Genomic DNA, 26793 nt, shown 5'->3' with positions numbered 1-26793 from the left:
ACAGTCTAACACATTTGCGCAAAACCTTTTGTAGCTGAGTCCTGCTTACTGCTCTGTGTCCCCTTGGAGCCTGGAACTTTTTTTCCTGCCATGGAACTAGCATAGGTCCAGTAGAACTGAAACTTGCTTTTCTGTAACTGACAAGTAAGCTGTGCTCCCTGTGTTGGATACCACTGAAGTAACCAAGTGATCACTGAGCCTGTGTATCTGATAGAGGGCCTTCCTGACATAAAGAAGTGAAGTAATGAGGATGCTTGAATGCTTGTACTTGAATCGCAGTTTCCCTTACAGTTTTTGTAATGGTTCTAACCTGCGCTATTGCACTTGCTTTCCTGCAGGCAGCTGAGTGTGCTGGCAAGCTCTTCATTTTCCATACCTCTCTGCCCATTGCAGAGGCCCCAGGGAAGTTAAAGAACAGGGATGACAAGAAACTGATCAACACAGATAAGGAGAAGGTAATAATGACTTGCATGATGCTTACATAACAGGTCTATATTATACTCTTTATGGGATAAAATAACTCTGAAACAACATTGAAAAAATTACAAGGGTAGCATGTAATGTAACCATCCCAGCTAATATCTTTTAACATTGCACTTTTATTTTCTGTTCTCAAGCAGAGCTGTGTAGACTTGACATCATAAGGACAGCGCTGGTATGAGAACAAGAAGAGAGAGGTCTAGATTCTTATACAGGATAAAATACCATAGCTGGGTTAAAGTAAATGTGCTGAGCTTACAATTAAAGCAAGATGTGTAGTAATTTCATAATATTCAATGGTTCTTCAAAGGCAGGGTCAGGAAGAATTTATACGATCCTAATTTCCCTGCAGAGAGACTTAAAGTATGAAAGTGTATTGACTGGAATTATAAACGGGATCTCACTTTCCTTTTCATACCACAAACTTCTGATGTCATCTCTGACTTCCTTTCCTAGACTTTGTTTCAACCACAGACAAGCTTTTACAACAACTTGGCCAAGGACTGTGTGGCCCAGGGCTGCTGTGTGGATTTGTTCCTGTTTCCAAACCAGTATTTGGATGTGGCGACACTAGGTGTAGTAACTTACCAGACAGGAGGCTCTATTTATAAGTATGCTTATTTCCAGGTGAGAGTGACATTGACTCAGACTGGTATTTGATGTAAATAAGGATTATTGTTTAGTTAAGAGTTCTTTTTCACAGTGTGAACCATAGTGAACAAGTACTTCTTTGGAAATAAATTGCTACTTAAATTTCAAGATTTTCACCAAAATGATTTAGTTAGCTTTATGTCTTTACACAAAATATATCTATTAATAACAAAAACAACAACAAGAAAAGCTATACCTTTTAGCACAATATTTTATTAGCAGGGCACTGAGCCCTCTATGATGCATGATTTTTAGACTAAGACTGCAGGAGATAGTACCTGTTTTTAAATTACTTTATGATTTATGGAGCAGCTCTGATTTATGAGAGTATGAAACTTGAATTATTGCTTGTGTTCTAGCTGGAGACAGACCAGGATAGGTTCCTGAATGACTTGAGAAGAGATGTCCAGAAAGAAGTGGGATTTGATGCTGTAATGAGAGTGCGCACAAGCACAGGTGGGTGTTAGTATGAATGAGTCTTAATGAATGGATCACTTCAAGCATGTTATATGGGAAGCAACAGATTTTTCCCTAATTTAAAACATCTTGAGATTAGGCTATGCAAAAAGCTCTGCTAAAGCTTTGAAATTCTGAGACTTTTTTAGAGACTGAGCAAAGATCCCTGCTGAAATCTGTCAAGATAACTTAGTGTCGTCAAGATAACTTGGTGTCACCAATGACAGGATTTTCAGGGCTCCAGAGGCTGGCTGTCTTGTTATTCTGTTGAAAATTGTGGTTCACGTTGGGGTTTTTTCTTTTTTAGGTATTCGAGCAACTGACTTTTTTGGAGCTTTCTATATGAGCAACACAACTGATGTAGAGATGGCAGGTTTAGACTGTGATAAAACAATCACAGTTGAATTCAAGCACGATGACAAACTGAGTGAAGATAGTGGTGCACTCCTTCAGGTGAGGGGGGAGGCTTTCTAGGAGAAAGAACTGAGTTGACAATTTAGAATTGTCAACAAAACCGTGTCAAGGCAGAACCAAATCTCAACTGGGGGCAGTGCCAGTTGCAGGAGAGGATGAGGTTGCTCTGAACTGAAGTATTAGACACTCCTTCAAGGAACTGTTCATTCTTTTCTTCTGTCCCTTACTATACCCTTAACCTTTGAGCATCCTTGTTCTCAGGGTGACCTAGATTGCTTCAAACTACAATCTATTTTCCAAGACCAGTTGCCTTAATACAAACTGCTAACATTGCTGCTTGTTCTTTCATTGACCCTTATTCTTAGCATATGCTTTTAGCTTATTGTGCAAGTCTTTTACATAATTATCTTATTTGTTTAGGTATCTGAGTCCTAGTTTTTATTGAATTATATTCAGACCCTGCCTTTCTTGTTGTAGCTGGACCTAATTTTTCTATATTCTGGCATTTTTGTCTTCTACAGTGTGCTCTGTTATACACAAGCTGCGCGGGACAGCGACGACTCCGCATTCACAACCTCTCCTTAAACTGTTGCACACAGCTTGCTGACCTCTACCGAAACTGTGAGACAGACACTCTCATCAATTACTTGGCTAAATATGGTAAGGGTAAATATGGTAACAAGAACTGCAACCTTTAACTGCTGTTAAAATGCCTGTTATTACCCAACAACACCTGTTAATTCTCTTTGCATCAAATATCAGGTGGCAATCCTGATACTTCAGTCATTTATGGAAAAGAGCATAAAGTTGTGATGATAGTATTGTTGCTTAGGACGAGAGGTATGGATAGAGAGTGTAGGCTTATCCTTCATACAAATTCTTGTCTAAATTTTATTAATAGAGTTTTGTGTTGACAGCTATCCGAATTCATCCTTGTATTTATTTTTGCACTGGTTTAGTTCGTTCTCTAACTGTTCCAGAATTTTGCTCTGGGAATAGGAAATGGTGGCCTTTGCTCATAGATCTGGGTTAAATGTCATACTTTTATGCGTTGTGCCCTATTTACCCTTTCTAGTTAGCAGTAAAAGCCTACAAATCCAGCAGAGATTGAGAGTTGTGTATGTTTATTGCTATTAAAATGTAAGAAACGGTCCATTTTCAGTCCATTAAAGAAAGATGGCCAGGCTATAAAAGGAGTTTTTGTAGTACCTCATGCTTTCAAGTATGACTAAGTGTATTTTAAAGTACATGGGAGATAGAGAGTTGAAGAATATGTAATAAAACCAAGTAAATGAGCTTCTTCAGATCTTTAGCAGGAATGTGTCATCTCTTTCCCACAAGTTTGAAGGGGAGGGAAAAAAGACTTTCATAAACAGTAGTTGTTTAAATTTACTTTGTGGAAGTAGCGTTGGGTTTTTTTACTTTTCATGAGTAATCACTTGATAGCTGTCCATCTCTTTCCTCTTTCTGTGCAGCATATCGTGGCGTTCTGAGTAGTCCAGTAAAGACTGTACGAGATGCACTGATCAACCAGTGTGCCCAGATCCTAGCTTGCTATCGAAAGAACTGTGCTAGTCCCTCTTCTGCTGGCCAGGTAAACTCTGGATGCTTTCACTTGAATCATAGGCTTGTGTATTAAAAGGTGATGAGAGCTTTTTCCTACTTAACCTGCTCAATCAAAAAAAGTCAATTGCTTTGCTCAGCAGAAATTTGCAAAGAGAAGGCTCGGGGAAGTAGAGAGACTGCAAGTAAAACTATACTTGAGAATGGCTTCTTGGACATCTGTCTGGAGCCCAGGATTAGACTATCAGCTTTCACTCCTCACACTTTGTTGGTTCATGCAAACCTCATTTTGTCAGGCATAAGCTTATTCAGCAAGACAGCTGACCAACTTCTGTCTGCTTGTGACTTGTAGCTGATCCTCCCTGAATGCATGAAGCTGCTTCCTGTGTACTTGAATTGTGTGTTGAAGAGTGATGTCCTTCAGCCTGGTCCGGAGGTCACAACGGATGACCGTGCCTACATTCGTCAGTTAGTCACATCCATGGATGTGGCAGAAACAAATGTTTTCTTTTATCCCAGGCTTTTGCCCCTGGTGAGTAATTCAGGATATTCTTGAGACTTGCTGTTGTCTTGACTCGTCGTAAGGACTGGCATTTATATTTTAGCAAGGGAAAGCAATTTGAGAAGGATTTGGGATCTGCTATCTGTTGGGATACTTCACTTTATTCCACTCAGTGGTAGATGCACTACTGCATCTTGTGAATTTACTGGGGGATTTTTTTCCTGGGCTATGAGCATAGGACTAGTGGCAAAAACAACACTTTTGACCCTTTCGTGGTCTTTTAAAAGTCCTGAAGCTTCTTGTAATTCTCTGTAGTAATTTTCGTCATTGCAGGGCAACTCCATGTACTATTCTGACTTTTCAGTACCATAGTTACTGGAATAACATTAACAACTAATTACATTCCTACTCCAGGAGGCAATATTGGAACTACAGAGTAATTTCACAGAAGCCTTATGTTCTCTTTTGCTGACAAAGAGTCTCTGATCTGCTTGTGTGTCATGTTCAGTAAGAAAAGTAAGCTAAGGAAATGATACTTCAGTCACAGCTATTGTAGTCTTATGAGTCCTAGAAATGAGAAAACCTTTGGGGTCTCAGTAGCAGAAGTCTTCAGGATTTCATAAGATGTTCTTAGTTTATAATCTTTATTTTGTTTTGTTTTTTATTTCACTTTAAAACAGACCAAAGCAGATGTCGACAGTGACTCCTTGCCAGCAGCAATCCGGAACTCAGAGGAACGTCTCTCCAAGGGTGACATATACCTGCTGGAGAATGGGCTAAACATCTTTGTGTGGGTGGGAGTCAACGTGCAGCAAGGCCTGATCCAGAACCTCTTTGGAGTGTCATCCTTTGGTCAGATTAGCAGCGCCTTGGTGAGCTGGATGGCAGTGCGGGACCTAGTGTCTGTGATAGTCGCCCAAAATTTAGAACAATGAGAAAGAAAGTTGAGAAAATAGTGTATAATTTTTCATACTGGGAACAAGAGAAGCACAGATGTGAAACTAGTGGAAATGTCCCTAGTCTGGGCATGTCAGGCATGTTTTTATCTAGCTTTATTTGACATTCCACATCTCCACTGACAGTGAGGAGAACAGTCAATACATAAATGGAATGAATAATTGACCTTTAATTCTGATATCATGTTACATTCTCTTTTAACTAGTTGAGATCAAAGAGATTGTATGTCAGTGGGGGTAGATGCATCTCTACCCTTATGTAAGATGACAAAACTGCTGAGTTTTGTTTAATGTTGCTCTACTTGGTGTGACTAATGGGGATTGGATATCTTTCATTCCAGAGTACCCTGCCTGTCTTGGAAAACGCCTTTTCGAAGAAAGTACGATCTATTGTTGACGTGCTTCAAGTGCAGAGATCCCGCTACATGAAGGTAAAAATGTTGTCCCCCATTCATAGCTTTAAATCCCCTTCCCTTTTAGTAGAGCAGGTGATGCCTGGTAATGCTGCAATGCTGAACTTATTCTTCCTGATCTCATAAATGTAATTCAAACAAAGTTTTCAAGGATCTGAAAGAAAATTTGTTACTAGTTTTGGAGTTCTGTGCTTACCATAGTTCTAAAACTAATTTTTTTCAGACCTATTATAATATATTACTGCACAAACCACATACATGGTATTTTCCTTCTGTTTAGAAAGGATTGAGACTTAACCCAGCTTAGTTACAGAAGTCAAAGCACATAAGCCATATATGCTGTGATTCTGGTTCTCTCTCTTTGGATTTTTGAGCTATTTACCTTTTTGCTCTTTTTTCCAAGAACATTCTGCTAACTGCTTACTGTTGGTTTTGTTCTTGTTTTGTTTTTTGTAGTTAATAATTGTGAAGCAAGAAGATAAGCTGGAAATGCTGTTCAAACACTTTCTAGTGGAGGACAAGAGCCTAAGTGGGGGAGCTTCATATGTGGACTTCCTGTGTCACATGCACAAGGAGATTCGGCAGCTACTGAGCTAGAGGAGGGAGTGATGCTGGAACTCAGCAGTGACATTTCAGTCTCCACTAACGACCTGATCAGAAGGCCCAGCGCCCTCCAAAAGGACAACATAGAAATCTGTACAATTCCATAATTTTTAATACACATTGCATAAGCAGAAATCCTTTCAACCTCTCCCAGTCCCGTATGAGAGATGAAAAATTTTCCTGGTGAGGGCTAAAAAAAAAAAAAGGCCTTTGATACCAGGTCTTTTACTTGCATCTAAATTGTTTCCTGTGCTTGGCAGGAGTTCACCCCCCCCCCCCCATGCTCGCTAATCCTGTCGTAATGAATGTAGTTTTTTTGGTTCACTGTACATGATTCAACATTGGGTGAAAAAGCGATAACTCTTCAAAACTTCTGGTAGTTGCTGTGTGTTTGTATGGGCGCGTGTGCATGCTCCAAGTGTGAAGAGGATGTGCAGGTGGGGAGGACAAGAGGCAGGTCAGGTGATGGGAGCTGGAGCAGCCAAACATTTTCTGTCTCCTCTTAAGAAGGAATCATGACATTGCAGAGCACAAATGTATCATGTGGCTGCCTGAACCAGAAATCCATGAAAAAGGAAGAGAGTGGTAAGCCAGGAGGCAACAGGGCAAATTTCTTTCCGCAGTCTTCCCTGTACTATAAGCTGCTGTGCAGATCTGTAATGGAGTAAGTAGTAGTTCAGTGAGCAACAATCAACAGCTTCTGAACAGCGTAGGGGTAGAGACAGTGCTTCCCGTTGGCGTGTGTGGTGACTCCTTTCCTTCTCATTGCACAGCTCTGTAATGTCCTACTCAATCCATGTTCCATGGCCTCTCCTGCAGAGCTTACTTGTCTATCCAGATGGTGGTGGGAACAAAAGCCTCTTAACCTTAAGCAGAAAATACTTTTAACAAGGTGATGTGGGGCTGTCTAGGAACTGGATGATAAGCAAGTGGCCGTTTTCAACAATATTATTGTGAATCATAGCAAACAAGCAGGAATTTGATTTATACTGATGCAAATTTGAGACTGCTTTGTATCCTGGAATACAAGGAAGGGGATACAAAAACTAAGATTTAGACTGTACTGTAGTAGGTATTGCAAGTACCTGATTTCGCTTATTGAAAGCATCTGGGCCATAGTGAAGAGTTTCATTACTGGATGTTTATGCCCTCCCCCATTCTATCTACTGATCAGCTTGCACAAAACCTTTTTATAAGCCTGTTTGTTAAACTAAAATACCTCAGACAGATTAATCCATCCACTTTGGCCACTCTGCTGCTCTATTCTGCAAGGGTGGATGAGAATACTCCTGTGAAGAGGGAGCGAGTGTAAATCAAATTCAGAATTCTAAGGGCTTCGTTTATTCACTTTTGAAAGGGGGCTCGTATATTTTAGCTTGAACGCTTAACAAGTGTTCTTACAATACCCAGGAGTTTAAGCTACCAGTAGCACTAAAAGTGGAAGGAAGAATGTGAGTGGATTAGAGAACATATTATCTGGGCTTGATATTTCAGAGGAAAGTCCTTGTTAAGATCAGAAAAATATCTGGCTGTGGTTTTAGTTCCATATCCTGTAGCATGTATATAAATTCATTTTTCGTCTAATGCTGCTAGTTTGTCTTCCCTCCCATCACTACACAGAAAGGGGAGTATGAAAATTATAATGGAGAAACTCTTTCAAGATGTAGTTGACAGAACCTTCAGCTTTTTTGTATGAATGTGGCTGACTTTTTACTCCACGTACTGCCTCCAACCAAAAAATCTAGAGGATTTTTAACTAGAGGGGAAAAAGAACTTCCCAGGAATATAAGGCGCAGCAACCACAGACTTCCACAAATACTAATTTCTAGTATTAATATTGGGGGGTGTGGGGGTGGAAATGAAATCATAAATGAACCTTTCATTTTCTTCACTTGTTTTTCCAATGCATCTTTTAATTTGTAAAGAAATAAAAATATATTAAGATGTATTTTATGTCATTGTTAGTAAATAAACACTGCTTATTTTTCCAAACCCTGTATTTTGCGGGAGGGAGGCAATGGGAAGGGCTGAAGTCCAGCTGACTGATCCTTTATAATCCAATCTTCTGCTGACCAAGTTCAGTCTTTTTTTTTTTTTTTTCTTATTCACACTGAATGATGATAAGAAATTCAACAAGTCAGCAGAAGAAGGTGCTGTTTAATCTCAGTGTTACTTTGCTTAGATGATTGCTTTTTTAACTTCCTGCCCCTTTTGAACTTTGATTTTGCAAAGAGATTTCCCTTTAACGCAGCTTCAGTCAGATTGATGGGGGTTTTTTTGGTCTACTTTGGAAAGTATTACACTTACCTTGTGACAGTGTTAACTTAAAGACTTCTGCAGTCTTAAATTTTTCAGAGAAATAGAGCTCCTCTTTCAGAGTTAAGATAGCAGGGAAGCTGGGTGGGTTGGTTTTTTGTTTGTTTTTTTGGGGGGGGGGGTGCTAACTGCAACAAAGTTCAGAGTGAACTGGCAGTGTAACTTGACTGTAGCCTAGAACATCGATATTGTACAATTTGCTGGTAACGTTACAACACTCTGTATGAAAGCACAAGACAATAATTGCTAAATATCCAACACTACTTGGTTTGCTGTAGAATATTTTTGAGATTACTCTCCTACAGAATGTACATTATGTCCAGAATCTGCTACTGAACTGTTACATTGCAGTAATGATGGGCCTCGTGGATCTTGTACATTAATTGTGTGGAGTAAATGCGCTTGCGGGCATTTTTGTGGCAGCACCCCTTCTGATGCATGTGGAAATTGCCTTGCAGAGCCCATGTCTGTTAGCGTGCTGTGGCGATGTAAGTGGAGGAGCTGGTGGGGATGGCATGGGGGTGGTAGTCTTTCTGCACTGGCTGTGGTGTGCTTCTGGATCCTGCCCGAGCAGTGTCAAGACCTAACTTTTCAAAGGAAAGCAAAAAGATTCGTGTGTCTTAACCTGTTCCTTATACAGACAGAGAATACTTCTTTGCTGGTGTCCGTAGTAATTGAATTATCAGTGATAAGTATTGTGATTGGGATTAAGTTCTCTCTTCAGGAATGAGTTTGAGGCTTTTAGCGACTCCATAACTGAGTCGTAATTCTAGCATAGTTCTGTTGGATTTTTATAATGTAGCCCAAGCTCAGTATCTGCAAAGCTAACTTACCTCTTACAGAGTATTTTAACACCAAAGAAGTTAGTTAAGGTTGGTACAAAAGAGCAGCTTCAAGGGAGCTTTAAACCAGCCTCTAGATGTGAAGAACCCCATCATTTCTGTTAGTAAAAGGTGTTTTCTGCTCCCTCCCTCTATGGTCTTCAGCAGGAGCTAATCGGGGTGTACTTTCTTGCACCATCTCACCCCCCCCCCCCCCCCCGTACCGGAACCGCCCCTCCGCAGGCGTGTTTGCTCTCGGCATGCTGTGCCTCGGAGAAATAGCTCGCGTTCTGCCCCGTCAGCTGGGGCTGCGGGCGCAGGTGCGTTAGAGGCAGAGAGGACTTACACCCCCTTGAACTAAGGCTGCGCCGCTACGGAAGCGCTGCCGTTGTCGTGACAGACCCGTGTCACGTTCGCGGCCCCCGCTGGCCACTTGTAATTTGCGTTGAGGATACGAAGTGACGGGAGGGGGAGAATGGCGGTGCGGCGCTCCGGCCCTCGTCCTCCGCCCGCCGTTTGCGGCCCTTGCGGCCGTTGACCGCGCGCGCCCCGTGACGGAACACCGCCCCGGGGCGGGGCCCTTGCGGCCGCTTCCTGAGGCGGGGCTGGGCCGGGCCCGGGCCCGGGGCGGCGGGGATGGGGGGCGGCAGCAGGCCGGGCCGCGTACCGCGGCGGGGGCCCGCCTGCCTCTGGGTGGTGCTGGCGCTGGCCTGGGCGGCGGGGGTCGCGCTGGCTACGGAGGGGCCGGCGGAGGAGGCGGCGGCAGCGGCGGCGGCCGGGCTGGCGGGCGCCGAGGAGCCGTGCGGGGCGGAGGGGTGGGCGCAGGATGCCGTCCCGCCGGGCGCGGCCTTCGTCGCCGCCGCGTCGTACCGCGGCCCCGGCAACAACGACTCGCGGAGCAACAAGGCGCTGCCCATCCTGCTGTGGTGGAGCGGGAGCCTCTTCCCCCACTTCCCCGGCGAGACGGAGCGGATCGACTGCCCGCGCGGCTCCTGCCTCGTCACCCGGAGCCGGCGGGTGGCCCGGCACCGCCGCACCAAGGCCCTCATCTTCTACGGCACCGACTTCAGGGCCTACGAGGCGCCGCTGCCCCGCCTGTCCCACCAGACCTGGGCGCTCTTCCACGAGGAGTCCCCTATGAACAACTACGTCCTCTCGCACTCGCCCGGCATCCAGCTCTTCAACTACACGGCCACCTTCCGCCGGGAGTCCGACTACCCCCTCACGCTGCAGTGGCTGCCCGGCGTGAGCTACTTGCGGGGCCCGCCGGTGCCCCTGGCCGAGAAGGATGCGTGGCGGCGGAGGGGCTATGCCCCGGTGCTCTACATGCAGTCCCACTGCGATGTCCCTTCGGACAGGGACCGCTACGTGCGGGAGCTCATGAAGTACATCCAGGTGGGTGGGAAGCTGTGGCACGGTGTTGCTGTAGGAGCTGGGTCTGCCCGGCTGCCCCCACTCCGTCCACCTCCTCTTGTTAACGGGGTTTGTTTGTCCTTGTTTTTAGCCGAGACGCGAATCGTAACAGGATGCGTGCCACCCACGAGCTGGACAGAAAAACTAGTTGTGTTCCTTCCCAAAGCGTGGTCTAGACTACACCGCGTGCCAGTAGGTAGGCCTGATGGTAGCTGTTAGCTGTGGAGTTGGCCAGACTCGGGGTCAGTCACAAGCTGGGCCAAGCCTGAGCAAGCTTGCTCTCGTGGACCAAGTGCTAGAAGTTGCTGAAATCTCCGGACCTTCACGTTGGCGTACAGGAAGGCTGTTTGTTTACAGGCCTTGTTCCCCTTTGAAAGTATAGGCGTGCAATAAAAAGACAGGTTGCTGTGTTTTGAGAGCCTGCTCCTTATCTGTGTTATGCTAGGACCATGTTATTTATGTGGGGGTTTGTGCTGCTGTGGCACAGCTGATAGAGAGTAGCTTCACAAACTGAAATAATGTAGTTTCTTTCAAGCAGAAAAAAAGTTTAGTGCTTTTTTTCTTAAAAATCCTGAAGCATAGTAGATTGGGGGGAAAAAAGCATCTGTTTTTAGTCTTTGTCCGAAACATCTTTTTCCTTGTTATTTCTGCTGTTTCTATTGGTCGTGATTAATTTATTGTGCAAGTTTGTCGTGTACTCAGTAGTGAAGCAAAGACAAAAGGATTTTTAAAATATCACTGTGTATTGTCAAAGTATGAAGCAGATTCCAGATCAAGTGTATTGTCTTTCATTTTTAGACAGTATTCTCTTAGCTCCCTGCATCAATTTTTTTCAGTCTAACAAATGGCAAATTTTTGCCAGCCCGCTGAGACTGGTGGGGACTGTGTGTAATAACTGTTTGGAAAAGTACTGGGTCTCTGTTAAGTAGAAGGATGACTTTTAAATTAACATAGAGTTGAATGCTCTTCCTTGTCTCTCGGCTTCTGATTTACCTGGTAATAAATACATTTTTGAGTGATACCTTCTTTTCTGTGCCCTCCCCCCACCCCTCAGTCTGTAGCATAGTTTATGCTGCTTTTGAAATTGAACACTCTGTTTTCTCTAAAGCTGTTAGAACTGGGACTGTAGGAATAGTCACAAGGGAAAGAACTCAGGAGTGAAAGTGAAGCTAAACTAAAGTAGCTAGGAACTGATCAAAGTTAGGAATTTTACAAGAACTATAAGCTCTGAAAACAAGCTCCAGGCAAACAAATCACTTTGTAAAGATGCTGGTTGTTGTTTTAGGTTGACTCCTATGGGAAATGCCTGCATAACCGTGAGCTTCCCAGTGAGCGACTGAGACACACGTCTACAGCCACCACAGAAGATGCTGAATTTATGACTTTTATTGCCAGGTACAAGTTTCATCTGGCCTTGGAGAATGCCATATGTGACGACTACATGACAGAGAAGCTGTGGCGTCCAATGCACTTGGGTGCTGTCCCAGTATACCGAGGCTCCCCAGCTGTGCGGGACTGGATGCCAAACAACCTCTCCATCATTCTCATAGATGACTTTGACAGCCCCCAAGAGCTGGCAAAGTATCTTGATTTCCTGGACAAGAACGGAGAGGAGTATATGAAGTATCTAGAGTATAAAAACCTTGGTGGAATCAAAAACCAGTTCTTGATAGAGAGCTTGGAGAGGCGGGAGTGGGGTGTGAATGACATGACTCTGCCCAATTACCTGAATGGCTTCGAGTGTTTCGTCTGTGACAGGGAGAACACCCGGGTCAAAATGGAGCAGGAACACAAAAAGTCTCGTGGGAAAATTCCAGCTCCCAGACCTCGCATAGCTCAGTACAAGCACATGGGATGTCCTGTGCCAACCCCTGGGTTTGGAAGTGTTGAAGACCTCTCTGGAGGAGACAGGTAATGTACCAATACTATGCTTTTTGAAGGAAAAAAAGCTTCAAATAGTAGTAGCTGTAACTTTTAGTAATGCTTTGTACTTAAAGGATCTCTTAATACATTTCCAGTTACACTTTATATTATGTCTTGTCGGTGGTATGGTAGTTCTGTTAATATTGTGTAACACTGAGGCTGAAAAAGAGGCTTGGATGGTGGTATCTGTTAGTGGTTGAATGAGGAGCATGAGACATGCATAATATTCTGTTAAAATGCTCTGTGACCTTGGGCAATGTAGTTATCCTTTGTCTATCTTAGCCTCTTTGTTTGGAGGACGGGTGTTTTTCGGTACAGTGATGGTAAAGCACTTGGTAGCCCTCGGGTGAAAGAAGCTCTATACCTCATTACAAAGTACTGTGTTAAGAATGGGGCTGCCACTGTTCAGTGCAGGCCTAGTTAACTCCTGTTGACTTCAGAGCAGAAGTTAGGATCACCCAGAATACTTTATAAGACTTTTTGTTGTTTTTTGTGACAAAATTCTGGCTTGTGTTGAAGGATGCCATCCCATTTATTTAGGAGAGGGACCATGCAGGACAGAGAACAGGTTGAGTAGCTTCTTGTTCCCTTTGTGCACAGGGATTGGTAGTGTCACTGGAATCTCCCAGGCCTATAGCCCAGTGTTAGCCATCTCCAGTGCAAGCTGCGCTGAAGTCTGTCAGCAGGGAACTAACCATGCCAACCCTCAGGCAACTACTTCTGACAGGCAGAATAGAGTTTTGTTTGCATGGCCTACTTAGTATTTATACATGCGTTGGTACACAACAAGTCAGTGCTTGGGTTCCCAAACCTTGAGTTGTTCCATTGACAGTATTTGAAGTTGCAGTTGCTAGAAGGAAAAGTTCTTGCAGTTCATAAACCATGTGTGCACTTTTTGTAGTGTGTATTACTAGTGTAACATGTTTGGATCCCCCAGCTTTGTCGTTGTGGTGGGTTGACCCTGGCTGGATGCCAGGTGCCCACCAAAGCCATTCTATTGCTTCCCCCCCACACAGCTGGAGAGGGGAGAGAAAATATAATAAAGGGCTTGTGGGTTGAGATAAGGACAGGGAGAGATCACTCACCAATTACCGTCATGGGCAAAACAGACTCAACTTGGGGAAAATTAACTTAATTTATTACCAATCAACCAGAGTAGGGTAAGGAGAAATAAAACCAAATCTCAAAACACCTTCCTTCCACCCCTCCCTTCTTCCCGGGCACAGCTTCACTCCCAGATTCTCTACCTACCCCCCCCAGCGGCACAGGGGGACGGGGAATGGGGGTTACGGTCAGTTCATCACACGTTGTCTCTGCCACTTCATCCTCTTCAGGGGCAGGACTCCTCACACTCTTCCCCTGCTCCAACATGGGGTCCCTCCCATGGGAGACAGTCCTCTACGAACTTCTCCAATGTGGGTCCTTCCCACAGGCTGCAGTTCTTCACGAACTGCTCCAGTGTGGGTCCCTTCCACGGGGTGCAGTCCTTCAGGAGCACACTGCTCCAGCGTGGGTCCCCGCGGGGTCACGAGTCCTGACAGAACACCTGCTCCAGCGTGGGCTCCTCTCTCCGCAGATCCACAGGTCCTGCCAGGAGCCTGCTCCAGTCATTTTTCTTTGTGTTACCTGCAACAATTTCTGCCTTTTTAGGCAATTACTCAAGTGCATGCAAGTCACTTTCTATAAGCCATCAGACAGCCATCATAAAGATAAACCCTCAGCCATAGCAGATCTTGCCTATGCTCATAGATATCACCAAAGATTTCAATGTTCTGATGTCAGTCCCACTGTAGTATTAAATTAATGACTTTTTGAAAATATTGGGAAGATCTCATGCACTGTCCAGAAGGAAGTTGTCAATATACTTTATCCCAGTTTATATCAGTTTACAGCTTTGTTAATAATTGAATTGAATGCTTAGGAGTGTTAAATGTTAGAAGAAACGGTGTGTTGAAAATGTAGAATCCATCACTTCAAGTACACTAACCCAGAACGAAGTTCTATGTGGATATGAAGCTCTCAAAGTTTTTATTACGTTATCATCCACAAAAAAATATGAAGAATTTTGTTAAGTGTGGGGAACTACTTCAATGTTTGGATGCTTTGAAAAATGGCCGACTGAAATTAAAAAAGGGAAATAAGCCTGAGGTCATTCAGGTTGTTTAGGAAACGCCTATTTCACAAAACTTGTGATGTTTGTCATTAGAAAGCATTTTTCACAATTAAATCTCATATTGACTAATTGAAAAGTTATGCTTGTAAGTAAAAGGGGTCCATAATCCTTTGTTTTCTGTTGGTTGATTGATTTGTTGGAGCTTTTTTATAGTAATACCTTTTCTCAGTCTCAGTAGCAAAGTGTGTTTTTTCCTTGTAGCACGCTCTGCAGCATGCTCCTCGAGTATTCTTTACTTTTTTGTAGATCTTCTTTTGCTTGAGCAGCAGATGGCAGTAGAGAAATACGTTTGAAGGCCCAGCCTGGGTGCCTATGTCATTTACTTGCAAGCTCAGGTACTCCTGTCATTCTGTGCAGTGGTCCTCAGCAAGGAGTTTTGAACAGTTGGTCCATAATCCAAGCTGCAGTTGCATCCCATGGAAGTTTCCATGTCTCATTGAACCGGAGTATGTTATTCTTCTCCTGTTTGTAGATATGAGAGGTGTCTGGAAAAATTGTACCAGGGAAGCTTTTACATTGTCTGCTATCTACTTTAGAAAGAGATGTATCTATACCTTCTGAGGCATGATCAAGGGGATCTCCAGTGAAATACAGTGGTTTCTATCTTGTAAGCATCTGAGTTTTCACTGTTTTTATCTCCAAAATGGAGCATGATTACTTAGAATTGTAAATGATGTGACAGTAACATAAAATTGCTGCCAAAGCATTAACTAAACATGATCATATTTTGTCAGAGTTTGACAGTAATATAATGTCAACAGTATGATCAATTTAGATGTTTGTCTACTGAGCCAGTCAATTGTATATTTTGTTACTTTAGAAAACATTATTGTGGAAAAAGGATGCAGGCCTAGTGGGATTACAAATGATAGACTATATGCAACATACAAGGTCTGACTATAAACATACACTGTGACTTCTGAGTTCTGGAGGCTTCTGGAACTAAGAGAACAACAAAGGCAATTGGAGTTTATATATTTTTAGAGCAAGTACCCAATTACAATAAGGTTACCCTGCGCATTTGCATGCTCTGTAATCCTTATTCCCAGATGTAATTTGTTTTTAGGGTTGACAAATGTGCTGAATTGACAGAACCGCTGCATCAGAATCTCTCTCTATGTAGGTATATGTAGCCGGAGCACATTATTGTACCTTCACCTTGCTGTCCTTTAGCTCTAAGCATGGAGATGTGGTTCCTAAATCCTTATGCTTGCAGCCTCACTTGTATTTGGACTTCTGGGCTTCACAGCCAAGTGAGCTTAAGAAGAAAGGCTGTAGAACAACTATTTGTATGTGTTAGGTTATGGGTCAGTCACTATAGTCTATTGAATTCTTGGCTGCTTTGTACAGAAAATAGTGAGTTACAGTGCTACTGATGAGTAGAATACCTGTTTAGTAGGAACCAGAATCGCCAATTATTCTTGGACTCCCAGCTTTGTGAAGAGAAACGTTTGGTTTCTTTCATTGATAACGATTCATTTTCCAAAAGTGGGGTGTTTGAGAGGATAACTATAAGAACACTAAGTGACAATACTTTTCCAGTTACCTAAAGTTTTCATCTGTGGTAGCATGAGAAAAGAGAAGCCAGTGTGCCTTTGATACAGGAATATTTTGAAACCATCATGGTTTTCCTAGTTCCATTTTATGTCGATGTCACAGTTTATTTATGATGAGAATAAACAGCTTGAAAGTGTATCAGATTTGCCACGTGTACAGTGTAAGGTATCTCTTGCAATAGAATGCAGTAATCAGACAGGATTAAAGATAGATCTGTATCTCATGGTAATAATGATTCAGGTGTACATAGTGGTAGTTTCAGGGTATTTGTACAGTCTTGTTCCTTTGGGGGTACCAATTTTTTCCAAGTTATATAATCAGAATGAAATTATTTTCTTAAAAACCAATAACAGCAATGTAAAAAGAAAAATACCAAAGGGTTCTTATTTAATGTTTTTGACAAAAGTTTTCACTTGGATACTGGAATTCCTTTCAGTGTTGGTTCCATAGAGTTCAGCTGGAAAACATTTTCTGTTACCTAGTGCCACTTAGTCTTGTGTCTAGTACTTAATGCAAGTATACTCATTTTCCTAACATGTGCCCTTATGCAGTGCTGTAAAAAAACAAGTAACTCATGTTGGCAGTCCTTGAACAAAGGTTAATGAATTTAGCTAGTAAACAATGTGATCTCACAATAAGTCCAAGTGCTGCATTTTACAAGGGAACCTTTTGGCAGATTTTTTTTTTTTTAATGTGGAAGTAAGCCTCTGTCCATGATCCTTCATATTGTAATCTATATTAAAAGCTTTATTTTGAGGCCTCTGTTGGTGTACGCTGCAGAAATGTCCCACCATAGATGATGCTGTTGACCACAGAAAACTAATTTCCATGGCATAAAAGTTGTATGCTGCTCCACAAAGAAAGTGACTATGACTTGTTGTGCGTTTCTTTTGGTCTTCCTGGAGTAATGGGTGAGATCTGCTTCTGGGCAGTGCAGCCATGCTTGATTTAATATATGGTGTATAGAATGAATGCAAACGGCACTGTACTTATTTCTGTGATTGGGAGGCAGAAGAAGCAAAAAGCTTTGTATATGTTAACAAGTGTTGGGTAACTCATATGGACAGATTAAAAAGAGCATCATGTTTGGTCTTTATTCCCAAAATTTGTGATGGGCTTATGTGGCTAGGCAGCAGATACAATGGAGAAGAGATAAATAAATTATTGCCATACCTTGATATAACACAGATGAGGGAAGTAGTCCACATGATCATGAATGGGAAGGGAATTGCTGAAAGTTGCAGTGATGTAGTCTGTGCTATGAAAACTTGGAGGTGTGCATTGAAAAAGAGAAAGCCTATACTTGACCATCTAGTCTGGAGATAAAGAATAGAGTCAGGGCTGAGGGATATAATGATTTTTTGTCTCTGCCATGTATAACCTGAGTTGGTAATGAGTAGCCGTCATTCTCTAATTGTTAAATGGTTTATATGAAAAAAAAAATAATTGATTCTTAGGCTGTTACACACATACTGGCCATAGAAGGCTACTCTCAAAATTGTGTAAGGATTCTGTGCTAGATTTTATTTCAATAGAAGTTTTTATTCTCTACAATTAATAATTTAGTCTCTTTGGTTAATACTATAGTCGCATGCTGATATTTCTAGAATGTTGTAAAGCTAATAGTGAACTTACATTTTCTGTAGAGAATTTTCAGAGCAAGTTTCTTTAAATGACTTTGAATGCAGTGGCACAGTAACAACATGCTTTTTTATGACCATCTCTGGGCCTGTTTTCCTCTTGGGTGAAAGAAAAAAAATGGTTTCAGTGCTATTACAGCTGCAGACTCATTTGGTTTTTTTAATGATTTATGGTGATGTCTCTTTTTTGTTTCAGTTGGAAAGAGATGTGGCTGCAGGATTATTGGCAAAGCCTTGATCAGGGTGAGGCCCTCACTGCTATGATTCATCGCAATGAGTCGCATCAGGGAAGATTTTGGGACTATATGCATGAGATTTTTCTCAAGAGGACAAAGCAACACTGACCCATCTTTGTAAGAGCTTGATCTGAAAATTGCATTGAAAGTTGAGACTGCAAATTCTTACCTCTCTCCAAATGTTTGCCTTGAAATAGAAGAAAAACTCTCACAGAGACTATTTTTTCTGGTGCATGAAGTGAGTAAGTCTCTGTTATGATTGGATTCCAGCAGTGGAGATCTTAGCAACTGCTTTGATCTGAATTTCAGCTCTGTAGTGTGAAGCCACTCCTGACTTGCAGGTGTCAACATGTGGGGCAAAAGAGGAATTTACTCTCCTTTTGCATTTGGTATAGTTTCCTTGTGGCTTACATCACTTCAGAGGAACAACTCTTCAGACTCTTGCTCAAATGCCCGAAGTTATTTCAGGGATTTTTTTTAATCTCCAAAATATTAATCATTTCTTATAAGTATTTTATCAGTCACTTATTCTCCTTATTAAGGTGTACTTTTAGCTGCTATTAACAAATAGTTTTTCCAGTGAAGGAATAACAAAAGACAAATGTCTGTGGAGAGCAATTGTGCCTTATGAAATTGCAGCAATAAAGTCTCTTCTCCCCAAGTAAGCATGCCTCAAATACTCCTACTTTTCAGGATAACTGAATAGCTATGGGCAGGTCACTTACTCTCTGCCTAGTTTCTCTTTTGCTAATTTACCAGGTGATACGTACAATGGGATGAGAGACTAAATTATTTAATTCACAACTTCCAACAAAGTATTTCACACCAGAAAATGTATTACCTGGTATTGTGCAGAACTAGAGTAAAATTAGTATGCTTTGGTTCTTTTAAGTTTCCATCAGATCTGAAATCCCAGCTATAATCTTGACTTCTTGTTATCTCCTTAATGCTAGCAATTCAGAGGCCTTTGGTTTGTTCTTTTTGAGTACCTGCAGCTTTCTGCAAAGACAAATACATTTCAGCAATGGTGCCTTTCCAGTGGTCTCTGCAGTTTGGATACAAACCTTGCAGCCTTTCTGTGCTGAAGTGGGCAATCAGAATCAGGTGCACTGAGATAGTTTTGTATCTTTACCCAATCTTAACACTATATGATCCTGGTCTGTGACCAGAGTTCCTAACAGTAAATGATGATATGTGGATAGATCTTTCTTGTTGTGTAGCCTGTATCTCTTACAGATATAAAGAAAGTCCTCTGTTCCCTGCCATGTTGGGTACCTTTCTGAAATAATTGATCTTGCATTGGAGGGAGACTAATTCACCTAGTGTCACTGGTTTAAAAGCACAGGCAAATACAGCCACACTGCTGTGATGTCTCTAATGGTATAATGGTATCTTATTTCTCCATTTCTCCTCCCTCTTCAGAAGTAAATACTGACTAAATAGCCAGAGTTTATCTATGCCTAAGATAGGATGTTGGTAATGAAAGTCTAGAGTCTGTGGGGTAATTTCATTTTGTAAGGCAGTTCATGCATTGCTATGGGAAGCCTGAAGCCTGTTAGTAAAAGTTAGGAACAGGAGTGAATCTACATTCTGTCCCTAATTAAGTCACTATCTATTGCTTAGCTGTGGATGGATCACTTAATCTCTTTTTTTTTTTTTTTTTTCCCCTCAAATTCCCATTCATTATGTTATAGATATGATATTATAGGTATAATATCAGTATAGGCAATGATATGCATCTCAATGTTTGCCTGTCAGGTGGTACAACAATATTGCAGTGTTAAAATCAGGGCACCTTGACAGAGGAGACTTCAGACCCATAACTGTCACTGGATTCTTGTAAATGTAGAAAATGCATACACTATACACTGATCTCTTTTTGGAGAAAACTGCTTTTTTTATCTCTTCTGTAATAATAGTAACAAATGGTTCTTCAGCTAAAATGCATTCATTAGTTTACATTCCTTTTTTTCACTTACTCAGGAGACATGAATACCGAAGTGAATATATCTGAATTAATTGTTATAAGTGGATTACTCAAATCAGATTAAGATTACACATATGTGTATTCAGAATTGAAGTGGCCACAATGTGCTTGAGAAGTAAATTAAGATAAAACAAATTAAGGCTGCTTTAGTTCTATCAACTTCTACTGAACAGTTTAATGATAATTAAACAAGTTGTTTGAATTAATGCCTTCAGTTACTTCAGATTCTCTTCATTTCATGTTTCTGTATAGAAAATCATTCAGTCGTCTTTGCATGGTTCTCTTAATTAGCTGTATCTCAAAACCCTTTCTTATTCAAGTGTTTGGTGGCATAGTCAGGAGGAGAAATTCTGATCCTGCTTTTTGTCCTAAACAAAAAATAAGAACCAGGTACTAGCACACTCTGCTTTTGCTATTTTGTCGTGTAATTTAAGTAGATTTTTCTAGAAGTGTGGTATTTATAACCAAGTCCAGGTATTTGTTATAAGTTATCTGCTGTTGCCAAAATTAGACATGCTACATTTAATATATTGTCCTTGCAGGAATAACAGGACGAAGTACCAATATAAGCATGTGTATCATAGCACCTGCTTAGTTCTTGATTAGTGATGTCCTAAAGACTCACTTTGCCTTCCCACTCAGCAAAATGAGCATGTTTGTCAACTAACAATAGAATTGAAGATATGGTGGTACAAACTGAAGAGTAGCTAGCAAACCAGATAAAAACTTAGTGCTTTGGACCCTGATTCAGTAATTTGCTAGTTCACAACCAAGTATTCCTTCACCCCTATTTATTATCTGTACTCAGTATATTACAGTCACCAGTCAACACGGTTTTTTTGTTACCCCTACAGGGGGTGTTCTTGTTGTTTTTTTGCTATATGTACGTACTACAGAAGGCTGTTGCTTTGAGCTTTGTGACTGTTGCCAAGCATAAGTATTTCTGATTGCCACATCCCTTCCTAACGTGGGTATGAAGGTAGCACAGATATGAAAGTAACTTTGTCACAGATTCTGTGGTTTTTGTCTGAGCTTTTCAAAGTACAACTTTTAGTTTGTAGTTAAGAGTCACTAGCCAGTTTCAATACCTTTGTCTTCTGAGTTCTTAGTGTCTTCCTAGGTTTAACTGTTTTTTACAGTGTTACAGGTGGTGAACTTCTCAGAAGGTAATGAGTGTCAGCTACCACTCTTCATAGCTGTGATGTTCACCCAAGCCTTGTGTTTCTCTTGTACCTGTAGTAATAGATCATACTAGCTTTATTGTCTCCTGTATGTCACAATATGACCATGATTTATAAACAGGGTGTCTATTGGCTATATTAATATACTAAATTTGTTTCACTTACTGTACATGGTGCGCAAGAATTAAGGCTGAAATATTTCTTCCAATGCGTAGTATGAATAACTTGCATAGCTGCCAGGCAAACTCCTCAGGGGCAGGAAAGATGGGAATCCTCCCCAGCTGGCTAAAGAGTTGTGGTTGCGGTTCTGTTCCAGGCTGCTGATCGACCTTCACAACATCCACTTCTCTGCACAGCAAGGACTGCAAAATGTTGAATAAAGGTGGTTCTACCACCAGGTCTTTCCTTTCATCTCTCTCCTGTTATTTCAAGGAGGCAGGAGGAGAAGCTGGGTCTCAACCTTGAAGAGTTTGCAATTAATTTACATAATAATGCATTTGAAAGGATTCCTATGTAATGTCCAAAGACTACTGCCAGTCTTAATCAAAGTGAATTCAATTTACGATCCTAGTTGTCTTTCTACTAATGCAAGTACGTGAATGCAGACAAAGAGGAGGGTCACTGCAGCAGCTATTAATATTTTGCAAAAAGGTTTCTGATTTCTGTTCTTGACTGCTAACTGGATTTCTCACTTCGCTGCTTTAAATCCAAACCAGCTAGGTGGTGGCTGAATGTAGTTGTGACTACTGGAAGGCTTGTGTGATACTCAGACTGAACAGTGTATACAACATCTTTTTAATCAAGTTCTTACAGTGCAGGTGCCCATACTCATAAAAACACACAACTGAGACTAATCAGGAGTTTTAGCAAAGATATCGAGTATTGAGGGTGATAAAGAGATTACCTCTGTAAACCCTTTGGTAGGCTTCTACTAACTACGGTGAGTCACTTCACTGCTTTTCATGCATTTTGCCTGTTTACTGTGTGACTAGAGGGAGGATTTCAAAGCCATCGGGATAGCTTTATTCACTAGCATTGATGTTCTAAAAATAGGTATTTCCTCATTACTGCTTATATGAAACACTAGTAGATTCTGTTGATGCTGTGTCTCAGAATTGACTCGACAAGCTAGGATAAGTTTATGCCCTCTTAGAGGTGAGAGAGGAGAAACAAATGTCTGACAAGGTTAAAAATCTAGCAATCCAGTTCATTGCATTGGACAAGCTAAAGTTCTTATTCTTCTGCCTGTGATACCAGGTGCTGCCTATTTTTTCAGTAAGAAGCTGGGTATTTTATACACTGAACTAGTAGCCTGTGTTTTCTGTCCTTTAGCAAGGACTGCAATTTCCAGGAAGCATATAACCTTAGTGAAGAATATTTATTTGATACCTAACATTGATAATTTCTAGAACTGAAAAAGAATTGCCTTTTCTTATTCTGTCACTGTAGTAATTTTCAAACTGAAGGATCTCTGGGTCCTCTGTAATGGTAAGTAGAATAACAGCCAAGCAACAGTGGAATGTATATGTTTGGAGGGAAAGGAGAAGTGAGATTCTTTCCCTGCAAATGGTCTGCAAAGTGCAGCAGCTGGAGAATCACAGCAGAAATGCCCCTCTTGTACCTTGGCAGAGGGTAGTTTTAACTGGCGTGGAAGAACAAATAATTCCTAAAGGACTGGGAACAGGATAAATTGAATCACACAGCCATCAGGGACATCACTGTTTAAACAGGCTTTGCTGTGTTAGACAAGGAGCCATCTGCCTCTTTCACCATCCTTGCATACACACTCTTCAGCCATTGTCCCAAGAGAGCCACTCCCTTAATGATTAGCTGTCATCCATTTAGTTGGATTTAATTAAGATTGTTGATGGATCTCCAGGCACCTTCTGGGAAGTTGTATTAATCGGAAACATACAGGGTGGCAGGTTCCTTCATTCTGTCCAGAGACCTCTACTGACAGGTTGAAATTAATCAGAGACAAAATCCTTTTAGTGATATGACCAGCTGAGCCAAAGCTTGTGTCAGGCTTTAACAAACTGCACTTCTTTTATGATTCAGTGTCTTGGAACTGGCAGTGAGAGATACATGGCCCTGCAGAGGGATTAGGAAGGGTGGAGAAGAATGGAGCTGCAGGATTTGTTCCAGAGCTCTGACACGATTGGCATCTTAATTTGTATGCTGTTATATACATTCCTGCAGAAAAGACCCATCTAACACTGAAGTGTCTCAGCTAGAGATGGTTCTGGGGATCTTGGAATGGATCAGAGCAGATCATGATACTTTGTGGCATCTCTGAGCAAATAAGGAGGCATCAGGTAATTTGCAGTGGAAATGGGCTGGATTTGAGTAGATCTGGGAGTTAGGGATGGCAGCTCAGAACTAGTCGGGTGGACAGAATAATGCAGGGCAGCTGATCTGATCGAGATAGCTCAGGATAAGGTACGTTAGCACTGGAGTTGGGGCAGGGAGGTGACAGGTCAGAAAAGAAATTGCATCTGTCATTGTGCTAATGAATGCATTTGTGCTAATAAGTGCATTAAGTGCTAATATTGTCCAAACACAATAGCTCTGCAGACAGGAGTAAGTCTGAACCGACTGGAATCTTAGCAAGACTTTAACTACTAAAGTTAAAGTGGGGGTGCCTTAACTTTTAAGGCATCTCCAATTAAATTGGAGTTTAAGGAGGTCAGGGTGAGACAGCTGAGAATAAATTGTGGTAGGTGAGGGCATTATGAAGTTGTATGAGACGAATTGGGGCATTCAGGATAAACTTGGGTGAATATACTGGAATTTACCTGAAAGCTAGATCCAAGCAGTTCAGAAAGACATGGATATCAACTCTATTCATTTCTCCCAGTACAACTGATTTCTTAGCCTCATCCCCCAAATGTTTTTTAGGCAGTGTGTGGAGGTTTTACATAGTTACTCCAGAAAGCGAAGGATTCATGGGGTAATTTCTCACCCCTTAAAGAGGTATTTAAGACAACAATCTTATTTTAAGGGTGTATTTTATTACAGCATTGTTAGCATTGTATTTAATTGTGGCATAGCATTTACTGTAGCATCATAACTGGCCTTTATTCCAGTTGTGATATAGATACTTTTCAAATCTAATATTAATAGCTTAATCTCTCTGGTTCATTTTGGTTTTGACAAGCTGAAACGTGGGCTAGGTTCAGCTTTAACTATGTGGGTCCAAGTAAAGTAGTTGTAAATGCAGTTAGAATTTTACATGTTCTTTATAGTTGTACATTCAGGATTCACAATGAAACATCTGTGGGGTTCACTTGTCAGTGTATTGAGGGAATTGGGTTTCTGATTGTCCCTGTGAAGTCAGAACTTCCGTCCCATCCATCAGTGTCTCTGTGTTATCAGCAATACGAAATACAGGCTGTAGAGAGACTCGACTATTGAGTAACACACCTCTTCTGTTGTTCCACATTCTCCATTAAAACCAATGTTTGTATCTTGCTTCAGACATCTTTGCATGGTGTGTGCAGACACCATCACGTACGTTATTCTGTCTGCTCAGGAATTTCTTAGGCTGATGCTCCACTCCCAGGCTGAATGCCAAAAAAAGAGATTCTAATGCAGACAGCAGTAACTGACAGGAAGCTATTACAATTCTCCTTGTGTAGCTTGCCTTTCTCTTTCTCAGCCTCCCCCCCATTTTTCTTGGAATTACTTAAGAGAGAGCAACTTTTGAAGGTGAATGTAGCTGAAGGTGCTGCCACCATTAGCTAATGTAATTTGGAAAAAGGGAGGTTGATTTACAGGGACTGCAGTTCAGCTTCTCTTATGTCCTAGTATTTGCATCTTTCCTTTTTATTGTTGTGCAAGTCTACTTAGTAATTGCAGCAGGCAAAAGCAGCAGAGAAAAGTGGGTATCAGTAGGGGTAACTAAAAGAGGCAAAACCAAGAGTAGCTGAACCTCACATGAACTGGAATACTGAGAAGTACTTCATCTCCCTGTCTTGAATTTGCAAGATTTCTAATGCTTAGAGTTGCAGGATGCAAGCCTTCTAGCCTAATTTGAACATGTCAGCTTGTTTTTCTTCTCCACTGGTAGCCAAGCTTGAATGATAGCTCATTTCCTGTCCCATCAGAAAAAATGGAAGCAGAGAAACATCCCTCTTACCAAAATGTTTCAGAACTTCCAGACAGCCTGTTTGGACCTAGAGAGATGGAAATTTGCTTCTAAAGAGGACCAAAAGACATCTTTCGTTTACTTGAAAATGTCTTCTCATATTCTTTAAATTGGACTCTTAAGAAAATACTATTTTAACGGTAACACAAAAATAATTATAGAATTGGACATACCAGAATATATACTAAATCTGCAGATGCAGTGAATTCTAGTATTGATACTGATGCAATAAATTATAGTAGTGATACTGAGAATATTCTGGTATTGGTCTGGTGATGTTTAAATCAAGGTAACAAAATTTCCAATGTCTTGTTAACTTCCTTGACTGGGCAGAGGCAAGTGGCTTTTTTTTTTTTTTTTATGTCGATAGCTAGGAGGTTGAATATATTCTTTTCATCCAAAGCAATGTGCTATGCAAAAAATCCTTCCAACATTCCTGTGGAAGAAAAGTGATTCTTCCTGCGTCCTCCAGTGACAAGGGAGATTGGTGGTGCCTGAAGGAGCCCTGATACGGTGATAAGGTGGCTTATTCAGTGACCGCTATATGACAAGCATCTGAGTATTTTAGGTCCCCACTCCGATGTCTAACTCCTCAGTTCTCTCCATCTACCTTGTCCCTCATGCTGTGCAGACATCTGTTTGTACCTTGGCCCTCGAAACATTACTGTGCCTTCTGTATTACCTGTCATTTTCAGCTGGGGATGTAAGGGCTCCAGAATCAGCCAGATGAGTTGAGGACTTTCAGGGATTTAAGTCCTACACTAGGGAAGAAACTTCTGGGAACAGTGGGATTCTCCGCTCATACCGAGTATGAGGCTGTGAGAACACCAGCAGCATTTCAGAAGCAGCAGTTTCAGTATCTTCTTGGAAGACAGGGTAGGAACATCAGTAAACAACGCAGGAGAGACCCAGCTGTTAGTATGTAATGGAGAGAGATGACGGGCTGGGAGTGAAGTGGTGCTGAGTCTCAAGCTCCAAGAAAAGTTTCCATACAGTTGCAAAAGAATTCCTTAAGTTCCATTTGATTCACTTGAAACGGTGATGATTTCTCCTGTGCCGGTTGAAGCGCGTATGCTCCTTCACGGGTTAGGTTTGCTGCAGAAGAAGTTTTGAGATGTGAATTGCTGCAGTTGTCACGGGGTGGTTCCCTATGGCACAGAAACCGTGAGAAGGCAGGCAGTTAATTTTCATGGCCTTTGCCCGGAGGAACGGGGTGGGGGAGGAAAAACGAGGTTACACCACAAACGGATCGATTTGCCCTTTAACGGGATGAGGCGACGTTACCTGTCGGCCGCCGGGCTCGGTCCCCCCCGGCGGACGCCGCCCCTCGCAGGACGTGGTAACGTGCCCGTGCCTCAGCC

At 41.8% G+C, this 26793-nt stretch overlaps 2 protein-coding genes and 1 long non-coding RNA gene across 8 annotated transcripts in view; 2 read left to right on the top strand and 1 right to left on the bottom strand.

The window, feature by feature from the left end:
* SEC24C (SEC24 homolog C, COPII coat complex component) overlaps window positions 1-7986 on the top strand; it is a 38946-nt gene extending 30960 nt beyond the window's left edge. For all 5 annotated transcript variants that reach the window (XM_052798800.1, XM_052798799.1, XM_052798795.1 and 2 more), the window contains 10 exons: window positions 339-455; window positions 937-1107; window positions 1491-1587; window positions 1895-2040; window positions 2523-2661; window positions 3477-3595; window positions 3917-4096; window positions 4747-4938; window positions 5364-5453; window positions 5892-7986. In XM_052798800.1, coding sequence (XP_052654760.1) covers window positions 339-455; window positions 937-1107; window positions 1491-1587; window positions 1895-2040; window positions 2523-2661; window positions 3477-3595; window positions 3917-4096; window positions 4747-4938; window positions 5364-5453; window positions 5892-6032 — 1392 coding nt within the window. In that variant the 3' untranslated portion in view covers window positions 6033-7986. The remainder of the gene's footprint in view (window positions 1-338; window positions 456-936; window positions 1108-1490; window positions 1588-1894; window positions 2041-2522; window positions 2662-3476; window positions 3596-3916; window positions 4097-4746; window positions 4939-5363; window positions 5454-5891) is intronic.
* Window positions 7987-9780: 1794 nt separating this feature from the next.
* FUT11 (fucosyltransferase 11) lies at window positions 9781-20064 on the top strand. 2 transcript variants are annotated; one of them, XM_052799265.1, is made up of 3 exons: window positions 9781-10570; window positions 11874-12499; window positions 18078-20064. In XM_052799265.1, exons 1-3 carry the CDS (start codon window positions 9812-9814, stop codon window positions 18223-18225), a joined length of 1533 nt encoding a protein of 510 aa, XP_052655225.1. In that variant the 5' UTR covers window positions 9781-9811; the 3' UTR covers window positions 18226-20064. The 2 variants fall into 2 exon arrangements, with proteins under 2 accessions (XP_052655225.1, XP_052655226.1); XM_052799266.1 differs by lacking the exon at window positions 18078-20064 and adding an exon at window positions 14931-18040.
* Window positions 20065-24278: 4214 nt separating this feature from the next.
* LOC128147064 (uncharacterized) lies at window positions 24279-26773 on the bottom strand. Its single transcript, XR_008236920.1, has 2 exons — window positions 26717-26773; window positions 24279-26527 (listed from the first exon to the last, which is right to left on the bottom strand). It is a non-coding gene; the product is annotated as an uncharacterized LOC128147064 (long non-coding RNA).
* Window positions 26774-26793: the final 20 nt, after the last annotated feature.

Source organism: Harpia harpyja, chromosome 10, assembly GCF_026419915.1.
Source record: "Harpia harpyja isolate bHarHar1 chromosome 10, bHarHar1 primary haplotype, whole genome shotgun sequence".
Classification (NCBI taxonomy): Eukaryota; Metazoa; Chordata; class Aves; order Accipitriformes; family Accipitridae; genus Harpia; species Harpia harpyja.
This window is presented reverse-complemented; position numbering and strand designations above follow the sequence as displayed.

Bases quoted from the DNA above. Each gene is read 5' to 3' on its own strand.
- FUT11 (XM_052799265.1), top strand. From the start codon at position 9,812: ATGGGGGGCGGCAGCAGGCCGGGCCGCGTACCGCGGCGGGGGCCCGCC. The intron at 10,571-11,873 runs GTGGGTGGGAAG...TTGTTGTTTTAG, and splicing joins AGCTCATGAAGTACATCCAG to GTTGACTCCTATGGGAAATG. The intron at 12,500-18,077 runs GTAATGTACCAA...TTTTTGTTTCAG, and splicing joins GACCTCTCTGGAGGAGACAG to TTGGAAAGAGATGTGGCTGC.